Genomic DNA, 19,674 nt, shown 5'->3' with positions numbered 1-19,674 from the left:
CTGGTTCCCCTACCTGTAGCGCCCCTGCCTCTTTGTCAACCTCATGTAACTTCCCCATCCTTCTCCTTCAGTTGAGTAGCTGAAACCTAACCTCACTAAACCTTCTCCACTTCCAGATCTTTATACCGTACTGTGGTAGCGACATTGGTTCCCAGAAGACAAGAGGGTGAAATGTGCAGGAATGTGGGAGCAGACGGGTGGTAGTGCTTGAAATTTACAACAACACACAGATGCCTTTAATAGAACCTTCAATTTCCACACTGTTCTTAGCCCTGGGTCCAGTGGACCCGGACACCCTGTATGTAATATAAATGTGTAGGGGGCGTGTACAGTATGTGGACATTAAAAATTTGTTCTGGTATATGATCTTCACAGAAAATGAGCCAAGGTCAATGAGTCTCAGTTTACAAAATGAATTATTAGTATGTTTTTTCTTTTGACAAAAAATGAAAACGGGTCCCACAGACCCGAACCCGTGGCTGCTGTGAGGGGGCGTGGCCTGCGAGTTTTTCAGCGGCTGGCTGACGTCACTGCCGCTGCAGCTGACGTATAGTCTTTAGCAAAGGCCGATACGTCCTTGCCTCTGATCTCTGATATCAAAGGCCGACACAAGTGAAATACATTTGTCTTTAGAACCACAATTTGAGAGAGAGTGAGAAGAGAAGAGAGATAAAGAGAGACGATAAAGAGAGACGAACAGAGAAAAACAGAGGAAAACTGAGAAAAAGAGAGAGACAACTAACTAACGTTTTATAATAAGGCGTCTATCAGAGGTAAGTGTGCTCGTAGTGTCTTGTATCTTGGTCGCTTCTGTTTTGTGTTTACAGGTTTGACGACCGGACCAAGTAGGCGGCCCTATTTCCTGCTCCGCGGCAGTCAGAGCGTTGTCTACACTTCATAAGGTCTGTAGGCCTAAACCCGTCTGCCCTCATCTGATTGGTCTCCGAGCAGGAAGCCGGCGTGCGGTGTTGAAGCCTTCCCCTTGCCCTCATTGCTCTCCGTCTATTTTATTCCCAGTGTGTGTGCGGCTCCTCTCAGGGAGCAGTGCGGTGATAAAAGCCGCATATACAGTAGGCTACACACCTATCAAGACCGGAAAATACCCGAGAAACAGCCCCGACCCGGTTCTCCTCACACCGCAGCCTTAACCACGACTCAGCGCGGAACCGCAGGGTGAGACATTTAATTGCCTTTACACTAATCCAACTCGTAAATAGCCGGTGTAATATCCTGAACGTATCATATTTCTGAGGAGCAGGCTTACCTCGCTCACTTCATCCCAAACACTGGAGGAGCTCGTGTCGGTTTTTTGTCTGTGCGTTTTTCCCGAGGAGGTTTCGACATGACCTGAAGTCTTTCCAAGGAAAACAGCCCCGTGAAATTGTGAACTATTCCGACCTATATGATTTAAAGCCCCACGTTTATATGTGTGTAATAACATCAACGGTGGGAAACGAGTGTAAAATGGCTCTTTCTCGTCCCCGCGGCTCGCCAAGTCAATTAAAGGCTGGAGCCCATGTGATTGTTCATGTCTAACGTTCAAGGTGTGGTTGTCTTCGTCATGGTGTGAGACAGCGCCACACTTGAACAAATAATAAAAAAAAGAATCGGGTTAATTAATGGAGGTCAAACTGCAGCTGGGGTGTCTTTATTCTAGCCAGGGGTTTATTAAAGTCACCTTTCCTCCCTGGCCACAATGAGTGTGCAGATGCCACAGTATCATCATCATCATCATTATCACCATCATCATCCTCCCCGGTGCTCTGCCACTTCACATCAAAGCTGAAGAAAAGGCGTTTCCAGCTCCCCCACCCTTTTAACACACGCACAATCACGCATAGACACCCACACAGTAATTACACACAGACATGCAGAGATTCAGACACACACACACACACACACGCACACACACACACACACACACACACACAGCCGAGGACCCCTGCAGTGAATGACCTCAGTTCAAACTCAGTAGGTATTGTCTGTGGGCTGCTGCTCAGTGTTCAGGGTGTTGCTAGGGAAGGCGGCAGTCAGGTTTTGGCAAGTTACAGCTGCTGCAGGACGGGTTCGCTGGTTTGGTCAGGCTGTACTGCGACAACCTCAGGTCTCTTTCTTTGTGTGTGTGTGTGTGTGTGTGTGTGTGTGTGTGTGTGTGTGTGTGTGTGTGTGTGTGTGTGTGTGTGTGTGTGTGTGTGTGTGTGTGTGTGTGTGTGTGTGTGTGTCTTTGTGTGAAGATGTTATCGGAATCACTGGCATCTATAGGACTCAGCACCACCGTACACACACTGCAGCTATACTGCAAAGTCCACCACTCCTGACTTGGGAACAGTATTGATCTGGGGGGGGGGGGGGGGGATTTACATACCCTATGCTTATAATGCAGACTTCACATTTCTTCAAACATCTTCAATCATTGGTAGAAGTGCGTCTTTGCTTTGTCATCAAATACCTGATCACTGGCATCAGTGTCATCGAGTTGGAATCCCAGAAATGTACAAGGTGGTGATGTTAAGACTTTCAAATTGGGAGCTTTTACATGATTATAAGAAAAAGGCAGATAATTCCTTCGAACTATTAAATAAGGTAACAAGTGGGAGGTTTTGAGTTTTATGGCTTTTTAGTGTATTTCTTCCCTTATTGGTAGTCAGAGAAGGCCAGACAATGGTGTTGGAGGCATGGGTCTGAGTCTGCTAAAGCCTCTCTGTGTGGAGTTTGCGTCTTCAATCTGCATCATTATTTCTCTGGGTTGCCAGTTTGCTCCCATAATCCAACAACATGTAGGCGAGGTTAATTCCCCACAAGTGTGAATGTGAGTGCGTGTCTGTTTGTGTTTGCCCTGTGATGGACTGACGATTGCTGCTGTTGGATCGGTTTCAGTGGCTTGATACCCCGAACTGGTTAAAAACAATATATGGTTGTCAGAATTTGTCACATACTCAAGCTGAGCATTTTGAATTGAATATTATATATAATATAATATTGAAGAAAAATTAATTCTAACAAAATTGCGCACTATTAATGTTTGCCCTTTATTCAATTTCCTAATCGATCAATTGATGTAGGTTCACAATACTGTTAAACTCTCACTACACACTTGGTTGCTCAATCATTCCTACAACTTATATGCCCTGTTCTAGTGAGGTAATGAACCCAGACAGTCACATTACTTACTCATCTTTCAGTAATGATTGTTAAACAAAAAACAAAAAAGAACAGCAGTATCCAGGTGATTAAGAGCATTACCTGTCAAAACGAAATATCTGTGACCTGTTCTCTGGAATTTATGTCTGATAATGTCACCTAGAGCTCAGTGACACACCCTGCTCACAGCTGTTTTCAGTTCTTACAACTTTTAGCAACACAATACTGCTTCAGGTATTTTGAAGTCATTTTCTGACAATGAGAAATGTCCACAACACCACAAGACCTTAATACCAGACACACCGCTGCCTAATGCCAGAGAGGGATCACATATTTTCCACGCTGGCTGGCAGGGTGGTGACGAGTCCTTTGTAACCATGTTTACTCCACACCCTGAGTTGTATTGGAGTTACAGGTATGGTAACGGCAGGGCTGGGGACAGATGAACAGACAAAAAAAAAAAAAGATTGCTGAGAGTGAGACATAGCAAGAATCAGGCTTGATGACATACCTGTTCAGGCATGGAGATGCCTTATAGCAAACAGTCACAGCACATGCCGGTACAATAACCTACCTGTGTGACCAGAATCGGCTGTTCTTCAAACTTGTGCTCGTTTCTGTCTTCTGTGGTTGTTTAAACAGAAGTTGAGTCAACTCGAGCCTTCATAAATCTTATAATTGGTGCAATGATATTTCCATTTTAATCACATCATATCAACTAAGCTTATTTGATCCTGACCTTGGTTTTTACAGTTTCTGAAGATGTACAAACACGCAGTCTGTAGTACATTTCTAACAATGACTAATAAGTAAAATCAGAATTATTGAGGATCTCTGCTTTTCCTTCATGGTTTCTGAGGAAAACCAACATTTAAAGGCAGCAGCTTATGAGCACTTTTTTATCATTCACTCCTGTGATCTGCTGAACGTTTTGGAGCAGTGGTAAGCTTGGCCGTGTGTTTATCTTCTATACCAGCATACAATCTGTACAGGTCGCTGGTCCATCACAGGACAAACACACACTGTCACTTGAAGTTAATTTGGAGGCACCAATTTACCAAATATGTATATGAATGGACTGTGGGAGAAATAAAATCTTGAGAAAATCCACACATGAACAGGTAGAACATGCAAACTTTCTCCTAGTCCAGGCTCTGCCCTGAGTCTGCCCTGGATTCTCAGGTCTTCACTAACCTGAGCATAAAGTAGCTGTATCAGTAAGAGATCTAATTCTATTCTGTGGATGTTTCCTCAACATCACAGGCCTTTTTTTTTAATCTGTAGATCTTCTCTCCTCAATACCTTTGTGATTTTATCATTCTAATAATTATCATCCTCTGTCGGAGTTTGTATGATAATCCTGAACTATAAATAGAGAGGAGAAGACGATCCCTATATACCTTTTGCATTTGACTCCAGTAGATCCATGCGGGGTGTGCCAGTCACTCCTGAATTCTTCTGAAAGCTGTACTTACTTTGCCCTTTCTGTGCATCACTCCTGTGTCCAGTTAGACTGAATCTTTCACAGTACTGCCCATACAAACAAAGTCTTAACACTGAGCTGAACATGAGCTGCGCCTTTTATCACCCCTTTGTTAGAGAAAGAAAAAAAAAAACATCCTGTAGTTGGACTCCAGTCCTTGTGACTGTGGATGGCCTTCATGTATCAGAGTAGTTGCCACTTTCAGCGGCTGACACCTCACCTCTCCCTGAAGGCCAGCCCCCGAAGGAGAATCAGCATTTTGGCTCCAGTGTACCCGCCTGTCCTCCATGAGGACGTTTCTGCAGCTGTACTGCTGCTCAGCCCAGTGCGTGCAGTGGAAGGAGGCTCCATTTTCTCTCATTTAACAATACTTTCAGTCCATTTCCATCGCCTCCCACCGTTATCTGCCCTCCTCACCACCCCACCCCCCCACCCCCGGACTGTCATGTCAGTTTACAGAGCCGATTGATGTGCCTCGCTCTCTCACCATCCCTCCATCCTCCACTCTCTGTCTTTCCTCCGGTTCTGTCTTCTCCTTGATTTGCTGTGTCTTTCAAATAGGGCAACTGTGAGGCCCAGTCCCGACTGTATGTGGCCTGCATGCCACTGTGTGTGTGTGTGTGTGTGTGTGTGTGTGTGTGTGTGTGTGTGTGTGTGTGTGTGTGTGTGTGTGTGTGTGTGTGTGTGTGTGTGTGTGTGTGTGTGTGTGTGTGTGTGTGTGTGTGTGTGTGTGGTCTTCACACAGAATCAAATCAGTGTCACTGTCTAACTGTACTTTACATTTCCCTCACAGCTCCAGTTCCCACGAGACCGTGAGCCCGTGGCAAGAAATGGCTCAGTGTGAACTCACTTTTTTTTTTTTTCCCAACACAGTGCCAGCAGCACCATGGCCAGGCCAACAGGGGGCGTTGCCAACGATGTCACCCATTTCCTGTCTTCGGGCGAGAGTCCAGGGTCTTCCAACTCCGACTCCACTTTCTCTGCCGCCAGCCAGGCCGACTGGGCGGCCAAGAGGCTGGTGTGGGTGGCGTCAGAGAAGCATGGCTTCGAGGTAAGCTGTCATCAGAAGTGACCGACTCCTCAGCTTCTGGTTCAGCACAAACATTCTACTCAAAACACGCAGATTGTAAAGAGCATCGAGAGGATTCGGGGCTGGATGCTGTTTATTTTTAGATGCCTGGTTCCACAGTCCTGCTTTCTACTATCACAGTGTTAATTCTCTTGTGAAGTGTGTGACCTCACTTGAAGGTGTGTCAGGTGGGCGAGGCAACACAGCACAGGGTGTGTGCACCTTCATATTTTTTTTCTTACTCTATCAGTTGTTGCTCCCTGTGTAATAACCCTCTTTTATTCTTCCTGGAGACTTTCTTTGCCTTGTGATGCTTTCAAACACGTTTAGTGACGATCACAAGGCTCTTGTCATATCATTAGTTTGCTCCACTCTGTCTGGCCAGTTGTATAGTGCTGATGCCACTTTTATGGACGTGAGTTATGAATGTGACGTCCATTCTTTGATTCTGCCTCTCTCTACGAGGCCAATTTCATAAAGAGCTCTATGAATAGAACAATACGCCCCTTCAGACTCCTAAAGTTGAAGAGGCCATCACTCAGACACTGACTTCATTTTACACTCATGATCTGAGAATGGTACTGATGAAGAAATACAGAAACGCATCCAGTTTCATATTCATATTCTGAGAATGCAGTTCAATCTGTGACTAATGTGGTCTCTGTGACACACACACACACACACACACACACACACACACACACACACACACACACACACACAGACACTCACACAGTAAATTTAGTGTGTTGTGCATGTGAGGATACAGTGAGAATAAAGTAGAGCAAAGCAGCATCCTCTGACACAGTCAAAGCTCCCTGCATCCTGTCCAGCAAGCACAAGACCGACAGCGTGACAAAAGAGCTCCTCTCTGCTCGATTCTGTCACCATCTATTCTTGTCTGGTGGAGGACGACCACACTCATACCATGAAGCTCCCAATGAGGGACTCAACTCAACATTTTAATCACTCATACATTCACAACCTGGAGATCTGCTGCGTTTCCTGAAAACTTGAAAGACTGGATCACGGTTGTGTAATAAGTGCATGTATTAACATGCATTATGACCATTTTTACTTTTACACACATTTGCATTTAAATTGATAGATAGTTGGTAAAAGTCATTAGACTGACCTTAAATTATTTAAAAAAAAACAACCAAGGAAATGCTTGGTCAGAGATATAAATATTTAATGTCTTTGTATGACTACCAGTTGAGATTGCTGTACGGATGTCCAGAGGCAAAAACCATCTCCACGGACAGCAGCCTCACACTGTCTCATAAAAAAGAGACATCAGATAATGTAGAATAATGTGATCCCTTTTCTTTCATTTAGTCAAAATTGTCTGCAGCTTTCTGAACCACCTGCTCTTTTTTATGCATGTGTTCAATAGCGCAGTGAAAAGTTTGGTAGAAAGGTAAGAGTGACAAATTAAGCACGCTTCTGAGCTGAAACTGATCTACATTGGAACTTTTCCAAAGATTATAAAGTTGACTGAATTCAAAGAATTCATTCTTTGTTTACACTCTAAGATTACTAATGATGCATGAGGCCCAATTCAAGGAATTGACATCTATTCAAGTGTATTGAGTTTCAATATCCAGGTATTATTAAGTGTGTTTTATTGTGTATGAGAGTTCTGCCTACAAGAACCCGCCAACAGTGACAGGCATATAAAGGTTAAAGCAAGAGAGCTTCAGTAATATGGCAGTTCAAAGTGCTTCATGCCGACAAACATGAACATTTCCATAAATGCAGAGTAAGAGCAAAGACAAACTTTTAGCTGTTTGAAAAATAATCCACCTTGAGGGTCGCCTTCAGGTCCTGTTAGTTTCTGAGCTGAATGAAATGTCACTGACTACTCGGCAATGTTTTATTTTTAGTCAAAGTTACTCTTATCAGGAGCAGAAGCTCTTCAGAAGGCTCCTCCGAATGATACAAAGCTGCTTCACAGCATCTTCTCAAATGCAGGAAGCTGTTAAACTCCTATAATTCCATCCACAAGAAAACATTTTCCTCTGTTTAACCTTCTTTTTCCTTTTGGGTGCAGTCGGCCAGCATTAAAGAGGAACGCGACAATGAGGTGGACGTGGAGCTGACAGAATCCCAGCGGAAGTTGACTCTGTCCAGAGAACAGGTGCACCGGATGAACCCGCCACGCTTCAGTAAAGTCAACGATATGGCCGACCTCACCTGCCTCAATGAGGCCTCGGTGCTGCACAACCTCAGAGAGAGATATTACTCCGGCTTGATCTACGTGAGTGCGCCAAACACAAAACTGAAGACTTTCCTGGCTTATAACCACAGTTCTGCGTCTCATGCAGTGTTTGATGTAGTGTACATGCATGTGCTCCCCCCGAGTGTGGTGGCATCTCCTGTGTAACTGATATGTGGTGGAACGGAAGGTGAGGAGTCGGTTTACAGACTTGCTCGTGTGTGTGAGCTGGCTGTGGGGGCGTCTCCGGTTTCTCATGTAGAAAAAGGGAGGCTGAAGCATTTCAGGACTGACATGAGCAGGACAGAGTTACTGAAGCCAGCAATCACAGACTCACCCGGTCAACATGCATTTTAGGGAAAGTATCATAAAAACATCCTCTTAGGGGATAAATATTGGAGTATGTAGGAGAAAAGATCAATTAGACGATAGACTGAGAGCAGAGAGGGATTGTTTGAATAGTTCAGAGAGGCGTATTACAGTATGAGATCAGAGAATGACGTTCCTCTGTCATTCAGAACTTTCCCTTCAGTTTGAATGATGGATCGGAGTATTGCCGGTGTTGTGCGACTCTGCTTGGAGAACAATGTCGTCACTAGCTGCTTTTAGATGCAGCACACTTTCACTTTGGGCTCCTGCTTTAAATAAATCCACAGATTCTTTGCGCTTATTGAAATCAATTGTGATCAATATTCTTTAGTGGCTACCTTAGCTCTTTATTTGGATAAGCTGTCCCATAAACCTGTTATCAGAGGTAAACAGGGAAACTGATGTCCCGTAAAAGACAGGTGTTCATTTCAATGCTGACGTTGACTCACTTCTTTACAGATGTATCCTAGAATTAAAATACCATTTGAATGTACTTTTTTTTCCCAAAATAATTATGGCCTCTGGTTAAAAAATAGGGGAAAACAACTAATAGGCTAATATTATACAGAATAAAACAAATATAATGATAAAGTCTTTCAGTGTACGTGGAGAAATGTCAAACCTAACCTTTTTTCAGTTCTAGAGGTAGGAATGAGTAAGACATGTGCTTTCTTCTGGGTTAAACGCTGCTGTAATGTTCAATCTCTGGCCTGTGTGTGTGTGTGTGTGTGTGTGTGTGTGTGTGTGTGTGTGTGTGTGTGTGTGTGTGTGTGTGTGTGTGTGTGTGTGTGTGTGTGTGTGTGTGTGTGTGTGTGTGTGTGTGTGTGTGTGTGTGTGTGTGTGTGTGTGTGTGTGTGTGTGTGTGTGTGTGTGTGTTCTTACAGACATATTCAGGGCTCTTCTGTGTGGTGGTGAATCCTTACAAGAACCTGAACATTTACACTGAAGCCATTGTGGACGTATACCGAGGGAAAAAACGCCAAGAGATGCCCCCACACATCTACGCCATATCAGAGGCTGCCTATCGCAGCATGCTTCAAGGTACTTCACACTATCTGTGACCTCTGACCACTCTAGCTTACTCTGACCCTGTAGCTCCTATCTGCTCCTCTGGCTGTGACATGTTGCTGAGTAACATCTGATCTTTGATCACTGGGCCACACCATGAATGCTGTTTGAGGGTGTGGCGTATTCTTGACTTATGACTGTTATCAGAAGCCTTAAAAGGGAAAACAAACATTCTAGTTTGTTTTTTTTCACATTCGAGATTCCCAACTTTGACACGCTTTGTGACATCTAGTTGATGTACATAATACTGTAAAATAATTAACAATGCATAACAGGCATTTTTGTAACTCCACCTGTCACGTTGGCTCTATGAAGCCACATAGACAGAATTCCCAGGATCCATTTAAAGCAGTTAAAGGTGGATTGAGTAATATCTCTGCCTTAGGGAGTTCACCAAAGATAACAGGACAGGGCAGATGAAGCTCTGTGTAACCAGTGTTGGTTTCCCCTGCGCACACACACACACACACACATGCACACACATGCACATACACACCTCAGAGTAGGTTGTAGGTGTGTTACCACAGTGATTAAACCTGTAGAGCCAGTATGAATTCTTCCTCACTGAATGCGTGGGAATCTTTAAAGCGAATGCGAGCAGCGTTTCAAACAGTGTCCACCCATTGACTGGCGCTGTGGTGTGGTTTTGGCAGCCCAGAGAGAACCGTTGATCTGGAGACCAGCTTTTGTGTGCACTACTCATCGGTCAAATGCCAAAAGTCAGCAAGCAATCAGTGATTTGAATGCCACAGTGGATCCGTCTGTGTACTCAGACAAGACGTATTAGCTATGAAAACACGAGGTGTGAATCCCCGCTGTGGTTTCCACAGAGCTTCATACAGTGTTCGGGAGGGCGGAGGCTCATTTTTCAATGACACTTGTCCCAGACAGCCTCTTCACTCCTGTACATCATAAACAGTGTCTAGATATGTTATAAGTGTATTACAGGAAGCAAAGGTGAGCGCTCACTGACTGAAATGCCTCTGAAAACCCTCTAGTGTTGATGCACTCATGTAAGGTTTTGACATGTGCAAGTACTTTACATACATTTATTTTGCAGCCAACTTTCTCCAAATTACTTATATACACGTTTTCTGTGATTTTAACAGGAAGTTACAAAATATATTTCTTTTTGAAATATTTGTGCTTCAAATAATGAATCTCTCACAATCATAATCAATAGTGCTTGTTGTTGCTCAGCATTTAATTGAAGCTGGTCTCTCACCATACAATGTTTTATACCCTCCTCCAGTCAGTCAGAGCAGTATTAAAATGTGAGAATCGCAACAAAATCCCAAATCGCTAAAATATACCAATAGCTTTGTTAAGTTTACATTAAATGTTGACATTTTGTTGAGGGGCTGTCTGACCTTGGTATGTTTCTTTTCTCTTTTTTTTTTACACAGATCGAGAAGATCAGTCAATTCTCTGCACGTAAGTAGTTGACAGTGAGATGTGTGTGTGTGTGTGTGTGTGTGTGTGTGTGTGTGTGTGTGTGTGTGTGTGTGTGTGTGTGTGTGTGTGTGTGTGTGTGTGTGTGTGTGTGTGTGTGTGTGTGTGTGTGTGTGTGTGTGTGTGTGTGTGTGTGTGTGTGTGTGTGTGTGTGTGTGTGTGTGTGTGTGTGTGTGTGTGTGTGTGTGTGTGTGAATACTTAGTCACTCTGTGTGGTTGGTCAGCTGGTTGGACTGATGAGGCCAGGCCCAGAAACCTGAATGTCTGACACTGAGTGATGAATTAACACCGAATGCTGCATGACCTTTCAATTTCTTCTTCTGTCAAACTCACTTCAGTTCAAGGCCAACATACAGCCAAATGTGATCTTGAGTGGGCCGGACCAGTAAAATGAGTTAAATTAATATTTAATGCAATAAAACTCCAAATCTTTCTTTGAGTACATGTACATTATGGCAGACTTTATTTTTAAACATACTAAAGAAAACAAATTTCACTATCAGTATTGTGCCAAAAAAATCAAATATTCCATTTGTGGCTTGTTTCTTATCTTCTCTTGGAATTTTGTTCCATCAAATATTCCAGGAAATGGCTTGACTTTGGAAAGACTCTGTTTTGAGAGTTTTTGTAGCTTGTTCTCCACACATTTGTTTGACTTTAGTGATGTCCGCCAACTACTGTGTGAACATTCCCAGATCTGCAGTACGCAGGGTTAATGGTTCTGTGACAGAACTAACTTTGTTCCTCTCACCTCTAGAAAGCAACCCAGCTTCTTTATTCTTGGTAGATTAAGTCTTCATTTATAGTTATTCAAAAGAACAGTCTTACATTTGTCAGAATCGGTGATTAGATCCCGTTGTGTGTCTGTGCCCACCATGCCTGCCACTTGTCTCCCGGTCATAGCTTCCTGTCAGACTCTTCCTGTCATTGTCAGGAGTCTCTCTATGAGTTCATCTTGCTTTAGTCTCGGAGTGTATTTGGAACGAGGCCTCTGCTTCTTTTAGCTGTTTTACTGCTGCTATTTTTTGCTCCTTTCTTCTTTCTTTTCCAAAACTAACACCAGTCTAACCCACCCTGTATCCTCCACACCTGCTCTCTGTTTAGACCTGTGGCTTCGAACGCACAGCATGAGCTCTGTGTTTATTGATGTGATGAATGTGTGTTGGCCCACTTGGTCCTATGGGTTTCCTCTCTTTATATAGATACACATATCATCCCATCTTTGAGAACATGTGTTTAAGATGGGCCTTTTTATTGTGTACATTTCCACTGTGTGCTTTCTTTACATAGTTTTCTGTGTTCATTTATTTCAGAGGCGAGTCTGGAGCTGGGAAAACGGAGAACACTAAGAAAGTCATCCAGTATCTGGCTTATGTTGCGTCCTCCCATAAAACTGGCACTGGTCCGAGTAAGAACAAGGAAACAGTGAAGGTATGTCATAGCAAAGACACCACAGGAGAAATTAAAAATATGATGGGAAGAAATAGAACACACATGATGAAGAAGGACCTCCGAGTAGCATTGAGAATATGGGGGAAGGTGAATGACTGGGAAAATTAAAATAATTAAGAAAAAACGAGGGACATAAATAAAAGAAAAGGCCAAGCATCCCTGTCCACACGAGAACACCGGTTCACGTAAATTATCTGGTTTTGGCCGATCATCCATACGACTCGGCGTTTTAGAAGTGCGAAAACTTTTTTTGTTTGGTTTTTTTTTAACATGGGTCCCAGAGTGAGGTAATTCTAAAACCCTGGTGTGTGCCGTTCACACCCTGTGGTGTGGTGTGGAAAAAAAGATGATGGAATCACACCCCTCTCCCCCGACCGCGGTCTGAAAGGTCATCAACTTACACTAGCAGCAGGAGGAGCAGGGCCATAGACCTATAGTACCAAGAGTTGTATAGAGATTTATGAGCAGGAGTCTACTTCTAAATTTCTTTGTGCTCCATGTCTCCTTCTGCGTTTTTGGTGTGTTTGGTGAGTCACAGCGCCTCTAAAGGCTTAACATGTGTACTACATACCCTGAACCCTCGTGTTGAGCCGTGTTCATACTGATGTGTGGACGGAATCTTTTTTTGGGAACCCCGGGGAGAACAAAGATCGTTTTGGCTCATGCGGATGTGGCCTGAGTTCTTAAAAATGATTCCCGCTCAAGTATCTATATTGAGGCCTTTTGTTAAAAGCTTAAATCTTGATCTGTTTTCAGTGTTGATGTGAGATTTTTCTATGATTACATGTTATATACTGCAGGGAGTGCAGGTAGTAAAATGATAAGCGTTTTAGTGTTTGGGCTTCACAATGAACAGACATGGAGGATAGAGATGGCTGAACCGGCTGAGTTGAAGACTTCAGGACATAAAACCGGCTCTGATGTAGGTTTTGAGTCCACGATATTGAGATTTTTGCTGGGAGCGAGCAAAACAAGCTGGATTAAGATTAAGTACGTTAGAGGAACAGTTTGGTGGGAAAGTAAGAGCATGTGGTGCTTCCACCTTCCCTCCTTTTAATTGTTCCTGCACCACATATTCAAACTCTTTCTCGTGTATACTTCTTTGACTCCTATGCCACAATTCAGATTAATGGCTCTGACCGTAGTTTTTTTTTTGTTTTTTTTTAACCACACCACACTTGCATTCCTCCTTCCCACTCCTGCTTACATTACTCTCTAGTTGCCCACTGTTCTGTATGGTGCCTTTTGTGTGACTTTAGTCTCCCATTTAGTTGATTTTTGTGTTGTAGTTTTGTGATATTTGCACGGCGCCTCAACTGTGTTGTTCTGTTGCTCTCATCACTTTCTAACAAGAACTGGCTTTTAGTTCTAGTGCTGTGATTGTGTGACATTTCGTATAGAAGCAGTTCTGTTTCATTCTGTAGAAACTGTCAGCGTAGAAGCATGTTCTCAATTAGTCACGAAAGCCTAATTTCAGGATTACATAACAGTTCAACCTTTAAACTTAAACCGGAAGAGTTTTATTGGTGCAAATTCAACATCTGGCCAGCTGGAAAAAAAAGTCAAGCTTTCTTTAAGAATTGAACACATATAACTATTTGGCTGATTGTGGCATTTCCAACTCGTTATGGATCAACAAAAGTAAGTGAGAAAACTAAGATCATCATATATTCTGAAACGTCATGAGATGTTGGTGCAAACTGAAAGGAGTTGAGGATATTGAGGTTGTTGCTGGGAGCGAGCGAAACGGGTTGGATTAATATTAAGTACGTTAGAGGAAGAGCGATGAGGTTTAGATGGTTTGGTCGTTTATGTAGGAAAGATGATGGATGCTGAAGGTGAAACTGCTGTGAAGAAGGATGAGGATGGAGGAGTGGCTTATATTTTGGCCTTTTAAAAGGTCTCTTCTGTTTTGATACTTTCATATTCATCTGTTATCTTGAGTAAAATTACTTGAGTTTACTTCATTTACCCATAAGATATTCAGACTTGTTCTTCATTCTGGTTTCTTTTGTCTCACCCAGTTGGGGGTTTTCTCTCTCAGTCCTTCTTCTTCATTTCTCTGCATTATTTTTGACCTTCTTTCCTTCCTGCACTTGTTTCCCTTCAATCTGTCCTCTCTGCTTCGTCCTTTGCTCTTTTCGGCATGTTCAGATGGATGGCTCTAGGTCCTTAACGAGAGGCAGTACATTGGTGAACAAGGTGAGTTACCGCCATCCTGCTGTCATGTCTTTCCCGTTGCTTTTTTTTTCTGTCCTATTTTCTGCTCAATGAGCTCCACGCTGATTCTGACTAACTCAACAGAAGTAACCGGAAACCTTTGAACTGATGCTGTTCTGCATTAACACTCAAACCCTGCACCTTGTATTTGAGTTTGCGAGTTTGTATCTCTTTATTTGTTGTTGTTGATGTTGTGATTGTTGTCTTATTTGTCTTATTTTTATTTCTTTGTTTATCCCATCCACATTTTCATCCATCCACCCAATCCCCCTCCCACACTACATTTATTTCCCTACAATTCACCAGAGTATGCAATATGTGAGTATGAAAGCATTTCCAAAAAAAAAAAAATACTCATGGGGAATCACCTTTGGAATTAAAATTTCTCTTGTAGAATTATTTCCTAGACTTGATATGATTTTCTCGTTACGTCATGAGAATCATATCTTTTGTGCATGGCACTTTCTGGCCTTTTTTCTGAATAACTCGTTGGTGTGGATCTCTTCCTCTGTCACAGTTTTATTCATTCTTTTGATTGCTCTTATTCTCGGTGACTTGTAAAAAACATTTTGTGGAGCTGTGAAGTGTTTCAGCTCCGGAGGTGGTTTTTACAACATGATTTGTACAGTGCGGGTGCATGCAGTTGAGTGAGCGCAGGTTTGGGTGTGGGAGTGGGTGCGTGGCCGCAGCCATCATGTGTATCAATAGAACTGTAAATACATATCTCTATTGCTTTGTGAATATGTACACATTGTTTGCTCCGTTTTGTCACTATGAGCATGTTGACCTCTTGCTGTCTGTGTGTGTCTGTCTGTCGAATGGCTGGCAGCTCTCGACAGTTTCTGCACATTAACCTCGTTCTGTATCTACCTCCTTTGGTGTTCATCACTGGCTGCTGCTGCTGCTGCTGCTGCTGCTGCTGCTGCTGCTGCTGCTGCTGCTGCTGCTGCTGCTGCTGCTGCTGCTGCTGCTGCTGCTGCTGCTGCTGCTGCTGCTGCTGCTGCTGCACTGGCAATGCGACAGTAGCAGTAATGCATTGCAGCTAATTACAGTCAGCCAGCATGCAGCTTGCTGAGCCAAGCTGCAGCATCCCGTGTTGCTTTTTAACAGTGATTCTCAACTCACACTAAATATTTGACATTCAATAATGTAATAATTCAAATTCATTGAAACAGTAATAGCCTGTCACCTCAATCTGATTGGTTCCTTTCTATAACTATTGCTTAACTAATGAGGGCCCATTAGTCTTCATTATATTGAGAATCATTGTGTGTGTGTTTGTGTGTGTGTGTATGTGTTATTGATGCTATTTTGGGGCCCTAAAATGCATCAGTTTGTGTCATTGCTCTTTAAAGATGAGTCATGCATATTTTGTGTTTTGCATAAGTGAGCAGCAGGTATTTGAAACAGAGCAGGATTAAATGATGCATTTTAGTTTTGAGCCCCACGGAAGTCTTTTGTTGACGCTCTTATCTCCTGTGTGGTGATTGGATGCCTCCTGTTCTTCTCAGGGTGAGCTGGAGAGACAACTGCTACAAGCCAACCCCATTCTGGAGGCCTTTGGCAATGCAAAGACTGTGAAGAATGACAACTCCTCTAGATTTGTAAGAGCGGAATTGTATTAATTACACCAGCAGACAATTCCACTTGTCTACTGACAGTTTTACCACCGGGATCATCGATTAGTGGACTTTCACCAATGAACTAAAAGCAATCACTTCTCCTTTTTCAGGGTAAATTCATCCGCATTAATTTTGACGTGGGAGGATACATTGTTGGTGCCAACATTGAGACCTGTATCCTTTTGCTTTTGATCTAAAAATTCAAATCTGTGTACAAAGTCACTTCTCTTTTGTGAAGCTTCATGGAGACACACTGTGATTTACTATAGGTTGTTCATTTGTACAGGTATTAGAAATTCAATGTGTCTGAAAAGGGTTTACATCAAATATAAAACCACTTGCATAAAGGCTGGAATTTCAGACTTTTTTCAGCGAGTTACACTGTCGTTACATTTCCATAACTAAATGAATGCAGACCTCCTTGAAAAGTCCCGCGCCACACGTCAGGCCAATGATGAGAGGACCTTCCACATATTTTACCAGCTGCTATGTGGAGCGACAGAAGAAACTAGAGGTGAGCATCCACAAGGGTGATTTAAAAAAAAAAAAAAATCTAGACTGGCTTTATAATGTAATCCTCCAGTAGATTTTGTCTGTGTCCTATTGTAATATATACGTTCTCTCTTTGTAGCCGACTTGCTCCTTGGAAGTGCAGATGACTATCGCTTTCTCTCCGGAGGCTCCATTGTTGTTTCTGGTCAGAGCGATTCAGACAACTTCACTCAGACGATGGACTCCATGGCTATAATGGGCTTCAACCCCGAGGAGTCGTTGTGTAAGAGAGGATGAAAGAAGGAAAATAGTCAAGAGTTTGTATATTGTGCATTCTATCCATAATATAAATGATCTCTCTGCTCGTCTTCTTTCTCCTCAGCCATGCTCAAGGTGATCTCTGCTGTGCTCCAGTTTGGGAACATAAGCTTCATGATGGAGAAGAACCAGGATCAGGCCTCCATGCCTGATGACACAGCAGCTCAGAAGGTGTGCCATCTGCTGGGCATCAACGTGCTGGAGTTCACCCGGGCTATCCTCAACCCGAGGATCAAAGTGGGACGAGAGTATGTGCAGAAAGCTCAGACTAAAGAACAAGTAAGAGTTCTTCCGCATGGAAATCTGTGGCGCAAAGATAGAGGCATCCAGTCTTTTCGTGGCCGGTGTTAAACAGCGTCTCCTCTTCTAGGCCGACTTTGCTGTGGAAGCCCTGGCCAAAGCAACCTATGAGCGTCTGTTCAAGTGGCTGGTCCACCGGATCAACAGAGCTCTGGACCGCAGGCAGAGGCAAGGAGCCTCTTTCATCGGCATTCTGGACATCGCTGGGTTTGAGATCTTCGAGGTGAGTTCATGGCAACTCTCTGTTGATACTGAAAGGTTTAGTGCCCTGCTCCTTTTTACAGGGGTCGCCAAAAGTCATTACAAGTTACGCTGGAGACTCAGCATTTTTTTATATCAGATGCCCTTTCCACCGCAAATGGGGTTCGAGCCTGGGTTATCTATTTATGTTGCACTTGCCAAAACAAAGTTGCAGTGTGTCCAACAGAAAGAAATAAAGTTCAACAAGAAATTACAGAAAGTTTATAACACCATAGAGCCATTGTTAGTATAATTACAATAAAATGCAATATCAATTAAAATCCTCTGATTGTAAATTTCAGTGGTTGCTTTTCTATAGGTTACATAAATCATTGACATTGAATTTTCTGCTGTTATTTTCTCCTCTGCAGATGAACTCCTTTGAGCAGATGTGCATCAACTACACTAACGAGAAGCTGCAGCAGCTGTTCAACCACACCATGTTCGTCCTGGAGCAGGAGGAATACCAGCGGGAGGGCATCGAGTGGAACTTCATAGACTTTGGTCTGGACTTGCAGCCCTGCATTGACCTCATCGAGAGGCCGGTACGTAACCACTGAAACGCATTTCACCTGTCAGGTGATGGCAATATACAGGCGCACCTAAAAAATTAGAGCACAATGGAAACTTGAAAATAATATATATTTATTAATTGCACATAAACGGAAATGTTTAAGGCCTTTGTTTATTTAATTGTTTATTGCATATTTTCACGACTTGTGAATTCACATTATACAGCTTATTAAATATTTGAACTATTTCATCGATTTGGCACTTTTGACATCATCACACTCCACCATGTTGTCATTAGATAATTACTTGAGCATCCACACCTCGCTTTAATTCTCTTTCTTGTTACTGTCAGATTCAGCCACCGGGTGTTTTGGCACTGCTGGATGAGGAGTGCTGGTTTCCTCGGGCTACAGACCGTTCCTTTGTGGAGAAGTTGTCCAAGGAGCAAGGCAACCACCCAAAATTCTTCAAATCCAAGCAGCCACGCGTGGCAGCAGACTTTACCATCATTCACTACGCTGGAAAGGTATCACAGACTTTCTTCCAACACAAACCACCTTGTAAATGTTCCCAGCAACGCTGTGTCTCATCTTCTGGTTCTTTTCTTTGTCCTGTCCGTCTACAGGTGGACTACAAAGCAGACAATTGGCTCGTGAAGAACATGGATCCTCTGAACGATAACGTGGCATCTCTTCTCCATCAGTCATCTGATAGTTTTGTGTCAGAGCTGTGGAAGGATGGTATAAATTATTAACTCTCCCTTTTACTTACATAGTTGGACAGCTTTTAAAATGTTTTTTTTTTTTTTTTATAATCCAGCAAATGGTTTTATTTGTTATGTCAAAAGTCAGTTATGATTTTTTGGGGTGTAAATCATATTAACTACACTGTTTCTTTGTCTTCCTCTCTATCTTTCTGTTCTTTATCTCTTGCTCTACCTCCTCCTCTTCCTCCTCCTTCTTCCCCTGCTTGCCTGCTTCCCCCCTCTTCTCTTATCTTCTCTCCTTTCTCCTCTCATGTGGTTCTTCTACCTTCCCTCCTTTTCCTGGTTCCTGCACCAGATATTCAAACTCTTCCTCGTGTATACTTCTTTGATTCCTATGCCACAATACAGACTAATGGCTCCGACAGTAGGTTTTTTTTTACCACACCGTACTTGCATTTCTCCTTCCCACTCCTGCTTACATTACTCTCTAGTTGCCCACTGTTCTGTATGGTGCCTTTTGTGTGACTTTAGTCTCCCGTTTAGTGGATTTTTGTGTTGTAGTTTTGTGATATTTGCACGGCGTCTCAACTGTGTTGTTCTGTTGCTCTCATAAATTTTCTAACAAGAACTGGCTTTTAGTTACAGTGCTGTGATTGTGTGACATTTCTCTCATATAGAAGCAGTTCTCTTTCATTCTGTAGAAACGATTAATGTAGAAGCATGTTCTCAGTTAGTCACGAACGCCTAATTTCAGGATCACATAACAGTTCAACCTTCAAACTTAAACCGGAAGAGTTTTATTGGTGCAAATTCAACATCTGGCCAGGAGACAGCTGAAAAAAAAAAGAAAATCATGCTTTCTTTAAGAATTGAACACATATAGTGTTGCATTAATGTGACTTGTCTCTGAAAATACAAACATATCAAATTAGCCATGCAGACAGAAATGTGATCCTGAAAGAACTGTAGAGATTCACAACATGGTAATAGCTTGGATGTTGGTTTGATAGT

The 19,674-nt window shown here is 42.8% G+C and overlaps 1 protein-coding gene across 1 annotated transcript in view; it reads left to right on the top strand.

The window, feature by feature from the left end:
* The first annotated feature begins 1,010 nt into the window (after nucleotides 1-1,010).
* myh14 (myosin, heavy chain 14, non-muscle) overlaps nucleotides 1,011-19,674 on the top strand; it is a 33,564-nt gene continuing 14,900 nt past the window's right edge. The window contains exons 1-16 of the mRNA XM_080471118.1: nucleotides 1,011-1,173; nucleotides 5,498-5,675; nucleotides 7,747-7,953; nucleotides 9,165-9,321; nucleotides 10,755-10,782; nucleotides 12,114-12,231; nucleotides 14,407-14,454; nucleotides 15,984-16,076; nucleotides 16,205-16,268; nucleotides 16,510-16,608; nucleotides 16,726-16,869; nucleotides 16,969-17,183; nucleotides 17,275-17,427; nucleotides 17,816-17,989; nucleotides 18,310-18,483; nucleotides 18,583-18,697. Of these exons, the coding sequence (XP_080327244.1) occupies nucleotides 5,511-5,675; nucleotides 7,747-7,953; nucleotides 9,165-9,321; nucleotides 10,755-10,782; nucleotides 12,114-12,231; nucleotides 14,407-14,454; nucleotides 15,984-16,076; nucleotides 16,205-16,268; nucleotides 16,510-16,608; nucleotides 16,726-16,869; nucleotides 16,969-17,183; nucleotides 17,275-17,427; nucleotides 17,816-17,989; nucleotides 18,310-18,483; nucleotides 18,583-18,697 (1,954 nt within the window). The 5' untranslated portion in view covers nucleotides 1,011-1,173; nucleotides 5,498-5,510. The remainder of the gene's footprint in view (nucleotides 1,174-5,497; nucleotides 5,676-7,746; nucleotides 7,954-9,164; nucleotides 9,322-10,754; nucleotides 10,783-12,113; nucleotides 12,232-14,406; nucleotides 14,455-15,983; nucleotides 16,077-16,204; nucleotides 16,269-16,509; nucleotides 16,609-16,725; nucleotides 16,870-16,968; nucleotides 17,184-17,274; nucleotides 17,428-17,815; nucleotides 17,990-18,309; nucleotides 18,484-18,582; nucleotides 18,698-19,674) is intronic.

Source organism: Lipophrys pholis, assembly GCF_963383615.2.
Source record: "Lipophrys pholis genome assembly, chromosome: 9".
In the NCBI taxonomy this organism is placed as follows: domain Eukaryota; kingdom Metazoa; phylum Chordata; class Actinopteri; order Blenniiformes; family Blenniidae; genus Lipophrys; species Lipophrys pholis.
The sequence above is the reverse complement of the archived record's forward strand: the minus strand, read 5'-3'. Positions and strand labels throughout refer to the sequence as shown.